Source organism: Lactuca serriola, chromosome 2 (assembly GCF_051521515.1).
Source record: "Lactuca serriola cultivar US96UC23 chromosome 2, Lser_US96UC23_V15, whole genome shotgun sequence".
NCBI lineage: Eukaryota > Viridiplantae > Streptophyta > Magnoliopsida > Asterales > Asteraceae > Lactuca > Lactuca serriola.
Window position 1 is genome coordinate 118,319,288 of NC_136409.1, and position 12,815 is coordinate 118,332,102.

Consider the following 12,815-nt stretch of genomic DNA (forward strand, 5'->3'; position numbering starts at 1 on the left):
GATAGAGTTATAATGGTTCTCTTGAATTGTTGAATTGTTGTGATGGTTAAGAAACAACCATCTACCATATATATATATATATATATATATATATATATATATATATATATATATATATATATATATATATATATATATATATATATATATATATTTCAAATAAAAACAGTAAATAATATGAAAACGTAAAAACGTTTTTTATGTTATTATTCTACAATGAATTTTATATCCACAATTTTATGTCATTATTCAGTAACGAATAAATGAGTAGTCACAATTTAAAACTAAAATTAAAATTTACTATAAAAATACATATACATCAAGTTATAATACAATAATAACACTAATAAATATATGAATAATCAAACGTTAATATTCGTATTGAAATTACTTCAACAATACATATATATACAACATTCATTATAAAATAATAGCATAAAAATAATGTTTATATATATATATATATATATATATATATATATATATATATATATATATATATATATATATATATATATATATATATATAAAGTTAAAATTGTTAGGAGGTTGAGTTGGAGTAGTCTTAGTTTATACAATCTACCAATTGAGACTGCTTTTAAGTAAATATTGGTTCTTTCCGGATATGGAACTTGGTTATCGATTCCTTAATTCATATGAAATCGGTTTTCAGTTTTTTTTTTAATTTTAGTATGTCACCCACACAACACCCTTAGAAAATGTATAACACCTAAGAAACCAAACAAAAGCAAAATATATCAGCAACAAGACGAAATCCAACATCTAAAAAGCTAAATTGTCAATAAAAAAAAACAACATGAACCAAAATAGCATGTTAGTATTCACGTGAACCAACTTTAATTTGCCCTTGCATCGTCTCTAAATTGTTCAATCCTTCTGCTGCGTATATACAAATTTTATAAAAATTTGAAGTTTAAGACAACTCATGCCTTGTGCTACTTATATGCAAAATGGTTACTATAAGTTTGTGGTTGCCTTAGCCTTCTGAATGTTTCGAAGATATTAAAAAGACAAATGTCCTTGAAAAGAAATGTCATCGAGAAGAATGTGTGAATACATGGTCAACCAGAAACAATGGAGGAGAGGTTGCATGAGGAAGGATGTGTGAATATATGGTTTTTTTTTATTAAGTAAAATAAAAACCTATTATTATTTATTCGGTAAATAAATTCTAAAAGAGCATTACCACGTTTTAGTAAAAATGAGAAGAGGTTGTCTTCCTTGTTAAGTATGAGATTTTTATATATTTACGTCATTTACTTCACTATTCCATTTCTAACTGTGTCTTCTATTTTTTTTTAATAATTTTCCATAAAATTTTGAATATTTATAAATTTATAATTATCTACACTTTCAGATATATTGATTATAAATATGAACTTATATTTAATATTTTGGTATTTATAATTTAATATCAAATGTGTAAGAATCTAAATTAAACATTTTTTATTTAATTATTTCATAAATTTATATCCTTAGAAAAAATTTCAGAATACTGTATTATTTATTACGTAACAAATATATTTGCAAGACATTAGGTTATTAAACCTGAAATTTGAGAAATAGGCATCACAATCTTACACAATATCACATGATCCCAGACCCAATAACATAATTATTTTTCAATAATATTGATACATTACAAAAAAGATTGAGTCCAACGGACAATAGATAATTAAATAAATCTTTAATGGTCGAGGAGAGAAATGACACATAAAATTGGTCACTAACTTTGTAACATTAACAAATTTAGTGACCACTTGATATATAGCGACTAAATAAAGTTGTTAGTGACCTATGTTATGTCGTCACTAAAAAATTGGTCACTAAAACTTACTTTTCTTGTAGTGAACCTTCTTCATTTATAATTTTATATACAAAAATTAATAATCTTTATCACTATTTATATAAAAACAGTGTATAACTTTTTCGTAATTTAGAATTTACATTATAAAGACTTAAGGAAGCAACATCTATTCATATATAAATATTTTTTTGAAGATACACTTTTTTTTATCCAGACAATAATATATCCATACGAAACTAAATAAAAAGATAATATATAAGGCGGTGACATAACGGAACTTATAAGTATAAAGAAACATTTTCACTCATGGATTCTATAAATCTTAGTAACAGGATTAAATGATTTATTTCAAATGATGGGCAACACACATTAGCCCAAGATTTATACATACTGGTACAAATAGTCGTGCACACACTATACATAAATTGAGTACGTAATACATGTATGTGTTTTTATCTCAAATCAGAGAGACCATTCTTTCTTAAGAATCGACTTAAGCTTTGAAATATGGTTTTGGGGCAATGTAACGCTGATTCTCATCCCATCAGACTGATCCTTTCGTGCTGGATAAACCAACACGACACCTTCATCTCCAACGTTATCAATAACACAATTGACATAAACAGGCGTGTTTCCTCTTATATCCAGATCATAAAATGGGGCATCAAGTAAGTCAACAAAAGTCAAATTCGCTCCATATAATAAAAAGTCAGCTAATCCACCATCCGATTCCATTGTTTCCTCAATACTTTTTCGCTCATCCAATCCTTGATTCATTAAGAGCAACCCGAGTTCCATTATGCTAGATTCTTCGACAGATTCTTCTGTTTTTACCACCTTAATCGATTGAGCTTTGTTTGTTAAGAACCCTTCGAATGAATTTTGTGACACACGTTGACAAATTGTCACAGTGTTCACTTTGGACCCTTGTTTAATCTTCGCTAAACATTGCCAAACCAAAGAGCAAATAGACTCGAATGGTGGAATTGTTTGATGATCATTATCTCCACATATCTTTGATTGTAGACGGGTTAACTCGGGCCAAGAAAGATAGAAAGAATAATTTTCCATTTTCGTGTCATTTGTGGTGGCCCAAAGATCACCTACTGGGTCGACCCGTTTTATAGCAAGTGGATCCCTCATTGCGCTTTTGTATTTAGTGCCTTCATTATGTGAAGGAGCCATAAGGAGTGGTTGTGCAGGATAAAGATCCTTAGTGGCATCGCCCCACATGTTCATAAAAATCGTAGCAGAAAAAACATCTCCAAGTACATGAGCCCAACTTACGCCAACTGATGTCGCGCCACATTTAAACATGGTTAACTGCATCATTATGAATAATGTTAAATGCGTATCGATGTAATGGTGTTTTATATCTTTTTAGTTCATACAACAAAATGGTTTCTATACGAATGTAATCTTGGTTTCTATACTTGTCAAAAGTTTTATGTATAATATTCACTTTTTAATCAATTTGTGCAACACCGTTTCAATATTTTTACCAGTTTATATATGTATTAATTAAGCTTTATCTTTTTAGTTTTTACCAAAGTACACAGTCATCACGAATTTTTTTATCAATGTTTCAATTGGTTAAATAGGTTACGCAAATTGACTGTTGGATCTTTTGGTATTAAAATGAACATTCCATATTTCATATAGAGAATCATTTTTCTGTACGTGTAAACTAGGAAAAAAAAGTGAAACGTTATTGTTACATGCACATTAAACCCGGGAAAAAATAGATTATTACAACTTTTTTGGTAATATATATACATATCGAATTTGTTTAGTTAATTGCTTGCTTTAAAAACTGCACGAAATTGAATATGATATTTTTGGATACCTATTATTGAAATACTACGTACCATTAGATGCATACTACAAGTTATACGTAGTACTCGAAGCAAAATCTAGAGAGCTAATGTTAAGACTGTTAAAAAAATTGTGTTAGAAGCACATTAAACGATACCGACCATTGTTCTTTGAGCTTAGATCCATGATACACTTCATCAACATAATCTAAAAGATACTAAAGTTTGTGTTGCATTAAACGATATCACATGCATATATTATGCAAATTATTTAATTAGGTTCGAGAAAACGATATCACATGCATATTAAACGAGTTGTTATTGTTATATCAACTAAAGTGATTCTTGTTTCTTGACCTACTAGTATGATTGAGAGATAAAAACACAATAAAAGATCGATCAAGAGACAAACCTGCATAAAAACCGGTGGAGAAAAAGGCAAATCGGGACCAAGTACAGGGTTAGGAACAAGAAGTTTATGTTTGTCATCATCTACTGACTCGAGCCACTCATCCAGGGTCATGTTGCACTTAGCCTCGATCATCCTTGCTCCACAGTCATTGCACTTGATATATGGTCGACCTGAATCACCCCTTCTTAAACGACCACAAGGGATATAAGCTTTGCTGTGCCACTTAAAGATGACCTCTTTAATAGCGACAATGGATAACCCTTCAAAAGCTGGGCTTCTGAAATAGTAAACGGCTCGTATGTAATGAAGCTTCATGGCTAAGTCCATGCCAGTTAGTTCTTGAACCGCATTTTCACCGGATATGTATCCTGGTCCAACCGTTGTCACCTTGATGTCGTAAAATGGGCTTTCGGCTTTTGAAAACACCATGTTTGTATAATGTGTTGTTTTAAGAGAAGAGATAGGGAGAGAAGAGAAGAGAAGTTTAGACGTGGAGTTTGATTGAATGGGTGGGTTGGCTATATATAGAAAAAATGAAAGCGTCGTGGTTAATAATTCAATGCATGACATGGACATGATTCACGTTGTACATGTAGTTATATTAAAAACTTGTGTTTATATATACATGTGGTACTTTTATTCACGTACGCTAAAGACAATATTCATGCTTTATATTATTATAACCTGGTAAATGTTCTCGATTTGCAGTGAGAATTACTAAAGTTGCAGGGAAATTGTGATAACCGATAAATGAAAGTAAAGTAAATTGATTTATATATCGCAGATATTTTACCACATCATTTTATTTTGTGTTAATATTTATCTGATCAATTTTTATTATATATATTTTTTAGATATAAATATATCGCTTGATTTGATATACAAAGGAAGGAAATTTTCTGGAATTGCCGTATAAAAAATTATGGATTTTGATCCATCTCACTAATTTCTTGTTAGGACAACTACATGGCCAAATACAGGATTTGTATAGTTATATCTTTTTTCTTTCGTGTTATTCATTTGGTTTAATCATGTTTTTTGATCATGTAATCCTATTATGGGCAGTGGCGAACGCAGACTGTTTTAATAGGGGTGTCCCTCGTACTTCAAGCGGGTGCACCTAATAGAAAAAACCAAAAAAAAAAAAAAAAAAAATTTACACTGCGTGCCGGAAATTGAGCAGTGGCCCGGGACCCCAAATGCCCTATATAGGTCGGCCACTGATTATGGGTGTATCTTTGTTATTTTTCTAATGGTTTTTAATGTTATTTTGGCTTTTAAAAAAAAATTAGGTTTCACAAATTATTCCATTTGATTTTGATTTCATTTAAACAGTTTTCCAGAAATTTTACATTAGCTATAATCAAACTGAATTAGGTTTGATTTAATTGGTTTGAGGTGATTCTATTCGAATAATTATCCGGATAAAACAAATTTAAAAGACAATAATCTTCAAATTCACTTTAGAGAAGATGAGGCTAACGGGGACCACGTTCCACCAATAATTCATTAGAGTACCCCGTATCATTAGAGAAGATGGGGCTAACGAGTATTCCGTATCAATCGTTAAGATATATAGCATGCATGCACCTCTTTCTCAAGGAAACTTTCAGTAAATAATAAGATAATTCTTTTGTTCATCTTATTTATTTTATAATTAACTGTTGAGACAACATAAATAGAAAATATATATTGTACTATTTTGAACATAAGAGAGTACCACTTGCCGAAATTTGGTAACTAGGAGTTTGGTCTACAATTTCTTTATTTCAAGGTTGTTAAGTATTATATATTTTAAGTCGACAGAAAAAAGTTGTTAATATATATAGTAGGTTAACCTTGTTTAATGGTGCTACCAAGGTATATTTTAAGTCGACAGAAAAAAGTTATGTTACTATACGCTAGGTTAACCTTGTTTAATGGTGCCGCCAAGGTCGTCTTAACAAATGAGATTTTTTTAATAAAAGTACATGTGATATGTTCGATTGTTGCATTTAATGGTCCGGCCAAAGTCGCTTCAACAATTGATTATCTTGTAAAAATATTGTTTTGCTATGTTAAATGGTGACAATCGACAAATATATTATTTTGATAAAATTAAATAATATATTAAAACAATTGTTATCAAATGAGCTGAAAGAGAAATAAAAAAAAGTTAAATAATATTTAATTTCTCTTTTTTATGGAGGTTCATCCGTACAAAATATTTTTTTTATCTTACACAACAATTAATGTTTTAAGAATTTTTAATGTACAGTCATATAAGCCTAAATTATTGTATACGAAGAAAAAAAATTATATATGAATCACTTCTTTTTCTTATAGGATGTGGAAGTTTAAAATCTTTATGAAATCTGAAAATTGTATTTGCATATAGATCCAGTCATTGTTGCTCAATTCGATTTGCTACTAAACCATGATTTTATAATTTGAAAAATCATATCTTTGAAGATTAATCGTCTCTATAGCCGCTGAAAAGATGCATATCTTTTATTGGATGTGAGAATTAATAGAATCAATATTTTCAGATATGAAGTATTGCACATAATAGATAAAAATGTACACAAGGCCATGGGTCGAATACAGGAGCAAACACGGAAGGGGCCGAGAACCTCTACAAACATATAAAAATATATATCAATAAGTATGCTTTTGTAGTTCGAATAGGAGACTCTCGAATGGTCAAACTGTAATAGAATTCTTAAAAGATTAGGAAAAGTAATCCTTTCATAAAAAAACATAAGCAACCTGGTATCGAAAAGAAAGATGGAGAAAACAAAGATGACATATTGTAACTTTGTCTTACAAAAGTTGTATATCAAACTCAATGTGTTTGGTATATTGATTTTGACTAGGTTAGATGACATGTAGATCATACTAATGTTATCACAAAAGGCAAGAGTGGCGGAGCATAGTGACATGTGCAACTCTCAGAGAAGGTTGCACATCCAAGTGGTATGGCTACATCACGATTCTTTGATTTGACATTAGACTGTTAAACTATGTGATTTCGTTTTGATGACCATCATAAAACATTGTCGGTAAGGAAAATTTAGCACCCAAATGTGGACAGTCGAGTCACTAGATTACCCCAATAGACATCTGAGTAGGCCATGGGAGTCGTGGTCATAAAGGAATATCGTTGAAGAACATGCTCAACGGTAATGTAGATGTAGTGTAGGATATGCTTGAGAGCAAAGAAGTATGGGTCTCGCGGTTCGTGCATATCAAGACACACTTGTTGGACACAAAAAAATATGTTCAGGCTAATAAACATTAGATATCGAAGTGCCTTTGCAAGTTGATGGTGTTGAGAAAGGTTGGGTATAGAGTCATTAATGGTGTACCCCCGGATAGTTATTAAAGAGAGTCGGATACGGGCTCGGCATGGACAGATCGAGAATCGGTGAAAGCTATAATATGTAGCCCAAATAAGGAAAAATGATCACATTGACCCGACTAACTTCAACCCGATTGATAAAAGGACAACAGAAACCTGCTAAAAAAAACCTAAGAGACAACCCTAAGGCACAATCTAAAAAAACCAAAATGCAATGCATATCCCACATTTCGGGGAAGGATAAGATCTTTAGAAATAAAATAACAAGTCGTATGAGGAACTTTAAGCTTCCTTTGTTTGGATATTATCAAATGAATGGATATAACCTTGTACCAACAGATAAGGGAAAGCCTATAAGAACCCACCGATATTAAAGATGAAGGTAAGTTCTCACTGAACCTCAAAACTTTGTGTAATTTTGGATAAACCTTATACAACATCTAACTTAGGCATCAGAGAGCAATACCGGGGTCTAACCCTCGGTATGGAATTCTAACCTAGAAGTTGTTAATTAGTGCAACATACCTTTTTGATTACTCGTTAGGAGGAGTCGGGAACTCGACCTCCGACATGCAGGCGAAAGAGGACGTAGCACCATTGGTGTCATCCGTATTTAATACTATTTAAGAACAAAATAATAAGAAATAACACTCATACCAAGAATATCTCGACCATAGATAAAAAAATGAAATTACGCCATACTTACACGGGATGTTCAATGCGTGGAGGAACTGAAAGTCTAACATACAAGGTGATGAACCGATTTTAATACTTGGCTATGTACATGATATATGAATACATCAGACTTACTAAGATAGTGGAAGCTCCACAGAGATAATGTATGTGCATTACTTCCTAAAGTTACCTGAGGTGATGCAAAGGAGAATGAAAAAACCGGACGTGTGTTTTACAAGCTTTGCAGGCCATTTAATATGGCCCTTATGAATTTTATCATTACCATTGACCTTATATGAGCATTGCATGAATGTTGAAAATACTCAAACGCTAGATTTAACAATAATACAATCACCATCACCAACATAAAATTTGGAAGAAGTTAAATGAAGAAATTTGAAGTTATCGCATCAACAATTCATGGTCTAATACAATTCTGAACAAATAAGGGGTATAGGACGATTTACAACAAGCCATTGAATGCATGTGTAGTGACATTAGTGGTGGAAAAGGTAACCCAATCATCCAGAGAAAATGAGTTCCCGTCCTAAGGAACAATTAAAATTGTCACAAACGATGCCTAGCCCAACCTAGAAATACGAATAGGTGCAACGTTACCATAAAACTTTAGGGAAGAGTTGACGAAACTGCTGAGAACATACACCGACGTGTTTGCATGGCAACCAGCCGACATGATTGACGTTCCAGGGGGACTAATAGAACACAAGCTAAATGATAAATCAATCGCAAAAACAATTAGACAGAAAAAAAAGGGCCAATCGAAGGAAACGGAAAAAGTAATAAATGATGAAATGGAAAAATCGGTGAAGCCAGGGATAGTACGTTAATCACTATTCCTGACTTGTGTGGCAAACCTTGTCTTTGTTAAGAAAGAAGATGGGAAATGGAGAATGTGATTCGACTACACGGATTTAAACAAAGAATGCCTAAAAGATTTTTACACATTATCGTCCATAGACGAGAAGATGTAGTCTTTGCATGGACATAAGGGGAAAAGCTTCCTGGACGCATACAAAGGATATCACCAAATACACATGCATAAAGGGGACGAAGAAAACTTATTTTCATATGGACAGAGTAATTTTTTGTTACACTAAAATGTCATTCGGGTTTAGAAATACAAGAGTGACATACCAAAGGTTGGTGGACAAGGGTTTTGAGCCATAAATTGGTACGAACGTCGAAGTATACGTGGATGACATGGTTCTAAAAATTTGAACCAATGGGTTTTTCTTAAAGGACATAGAAGAAACCTTCGCAAGCTTAAGAGTTGTTCACATTAAGCTAAAACCAAGGAGTGCCTTTTTGAGCCAGAAGAAGGTAAGTTCCTAGGGTATGTAATATCTAAGGGTGGATTAGAGTAAATCCACAAAATATGCAATCAATGCTAAAGTTGACACCGCCAAGAACCATGAAAGAAGTACAAGCGCTAACCAGGAAATTGGTAGTGTTGCAACGTTTTTTCGCAAGACCGGCAAAAACTTCTTTGATGTTTTACAAGACATTGAAATGAGTACCTGACAATAAGACTTTCGGTGGAAAGAAGACGCAGAAAGAGCTTTCACTAAACTAAAAATAGAATTATGTCAAACCCCAAAACCATGAATGGCGGAAACGTTCTGGGGCGGAGGACATCATGTACAGTATCACAACAACGAAAAGTAGTAAACAAGCAACAACATCATCCATTGCATTAATAATATAATTTTTAATACAAGTGTGTTCTGTCAAATTATAATAGACACTAAAGCATAAACCAAAATGAAAGATGTGTCTTGAACGAGCACCATCTTCCCCGAACCTTGCATCGGTACCTGTCTATGGTTGACCTGAGGATACAAGTTATTTTAAAAGAGAGTATCAACTTTAAAGCTGGTGAGATCATAAGTATTTTAGTGTCTTAATTTGTATGTAAGTATTTGTATTCATATGAACTGTAAGTATTGAAAATGTATATGAACTGTAAGTATGAAAATGTTTTGAATGATCCTAGGAAGCCCTATGTTTCCTACTAATCGTATCCTTCTACCAAGGCATCTAGTGTCTGTGTGTGTGTCTCTTGTCAGAGTGTGTATTTTCCCAAATCTGACTATCATTAACCAAAAATATAGTTTCTACATTACCGTGCATCGTGTGAATGTTCACGAAGTGAATGTAATGGGAAAATGAAATAGTATTATGCTGTAGCGTTGAACTACAACCGTACTAATTACCTTAAGACTAGGGTAATTGTTATATGTACTGTAGTATTTGTAATAAGTGACTACTTTTGTACTCCTATTGCCTTATTTGAAGGATAAGGCGTAATGTGATGGCTAGATCCCAAGCTAGACGCTCCCCTGTCAAAGGGATTTTGGGACCTTTACACGACCCCTGCATATTTGCACGCCGTGAACATCCACGTTACTATGATCATGTATACCCAATATAACTATCACAATGCGTTGCGATTCATTGGTATAGTTAGATCCTGAACTCGTTCCATGCTATAGCACCTAGTGATGCCAGTCTTACTATCGTATATGTAAGCGTACTCATGTAAATGTATCTATGTATACGTACTCATGTAAGCGTAATTATGTAAACGTTAATGAACGTATGCCTTTGCTACCCAAAGGTACTGAACTGACTGAAAGGAACTATTATGTCCATATATGTACACATGATATATAACTAATGTTTAAATGACCTTCGGACGGATACCTGATATCCCACCAGACCACATCTCAAGCGCGAAAAGGAAATAGGGTGGATAGCCTTCCTAAGTCCTTTAAACATTACTTATATAACTATACATATATAGGCATGCTTATAACAAGGTCTCTATGTAAACGTATCTATGTAAATGTACTCGTATAAATGTAATCATGTAAACGTACTCATGTAAATGTAATCATGTAAACGTACTCATGTAATTGTATAGTAATGTATTGTAATGTTCTGCGTGTGCTAGTTGTAATGTGTGTTCTCTCTCTATCTAGCATGTATAATAATGTACTGTGTCTACTAGCTATAATGTATGTTCTCTCCATCTAACAAGTATTGACTGATGAATGAACTGACTCATTGTATGATATCGTGTTCTAGTAATAGTTCTAGTATCTTCCTGAACTACCCCTATGGTAGCTTACTAGTAATGTAACTGGTACGTATGAAGATGGATGTATACCCTTGCTACCCAAGGGTATTGAATGAACTGGAAGAACCTTTATGACTATATATGTCCACATGATATATAACTAATATTTAAACGACCTTCAGACGGGTACCCGATATCCCACCAGACGACATCTCAAGCGCGAAAAGGAAATAGGGTGGATAGCCTTCCTAAGTCCTTTCAACATTTATTATATAACTATACATATATAGACATGCAATTTACAATATAAAAGCATAAACTAAGTTTTGTAAAGCCTTTTGAACATGATTTCTATCTAAGAAAAGATCGACTAGATGTCAATCTATAAAACGGGTTGAAAGCATGTGTTTGGTAAAACAGTTTAAGTATAAAGAAACATTTGTTCGAAACACAATTATAAATGAGTTTGAAATGAAACATACAGTTTATAATGAACAGTTTAATAAGGATTTTTAAACATATAAAACATTTATGAAAATCATGTGAAGAAACTGTTTGGTAAAACGGCTAATGAGTAGCAAATCATTTAAATGCTTCTTATTAATCACATGTGATTGATATAATAACTAGCATGATTCTACTTGTATCCCCCATAAAACATTACAAAACATTTAAAACATTGATTAAGGGGTACGAACTCACCTGTTGTGAGTGGTACTGAAGAACTGAAGAGGTAGGATGGCTAGGTGTCAAGTGAAGTCTTGAACACACTCTATGATCCTAGTTAACATATAATATCACATATATGTATCAAATTAGTCTATAAACAACTAATAAAAAATTCAAGACACCCTAGGACATGCTAAACACCTTTATCAAGTGTTATTAACCTCTAGGATTGCATCTAAGTGTTTGTAGGGAAAGCTATTGTGTGTAGGGTTCAAGGACAACACCATAAGGGAGTTCACGGCCCTGATATCACTAACAAATGAGTTTACGGTCCTAAACTCATGAGTTTACGGCCTCAAGATCATACTTATATGACCATTTTGTGTGTGATTCTCTACAAGACTCTAAGAAGCATTTTTACTTAATGGCTTGGTCTATGGAAGAGTTTAGGGCATTGTATAACTCCTTTTAGGATTTTACGGCCCTGGGACCAAATCCCATGGAGATTACCGCCGTAATCTCCCTTGGAAGGATGTTTGTGGTGTTTTCAAGTCCCTAGTTTAACTAGGAACTAAACTAGGCTAGTGTACAAGGCTTTAGAAGAGGTTATAGCACCTTTTGGCCCTATTGTTTGGAGTTCATGGCCCTGGAACTTCTTGGGCCGTGAACACCTTACTCTTGGTGTTCTAATGGTGTTTGCTAGTCCTAAACACATTAGGGTATATGTCTAAACTAGTTTCATTGCTCAAGGAAGGGACTAGTGCATCTTTTGACCCCTAAAGAAGGGTTTACGGTCCAAGATGTTCTTGGGCGGTAAACTCTTAGATCTTAGTGTTTTCCTATGATTTCTAGTGTATTAAGCATATAAGAAGCTTTAAAACAAAACTAGATAGAAGTACTCACTTTCCGGGACGAAAGTTCGAAGATCCTTGAGAGAGAATTCAGCTTTTCTCTAGTTGGAAATGGAACTAATGAAT

General features: G+C 33.0%; 1 protein-coding gene across 1 annotated transcript; it reads right to left on the reverse strand.

The window, feature by feature from the left end:
- Positions 1-2,148: 2,148 nt before the first annotated feature.
- Positions 2,149-4,553, reverse strand: LOC145086678 (protein ECERIFERUM 26-like). The gene is made up of 2 exons (XM_079024508.1): positions 4,055-4,553; positions 2,149-3,151 (listed from the first exon to the last, which is right to left on the reverse strand). Exons 1-2 carry the CDS (start codon positions 4,481-4,483, stop codon positions 2,291-2,293), a joined length of 1,290 nt encoding a protein of 429 aa, XP_078880634.1. The 5' UTR covers positions 4,484-4,553; the 3' UTR covers positions 2,149-2,290.
- Positions 4,554-12,815: the final 8,262 nt, after the last annotated feature.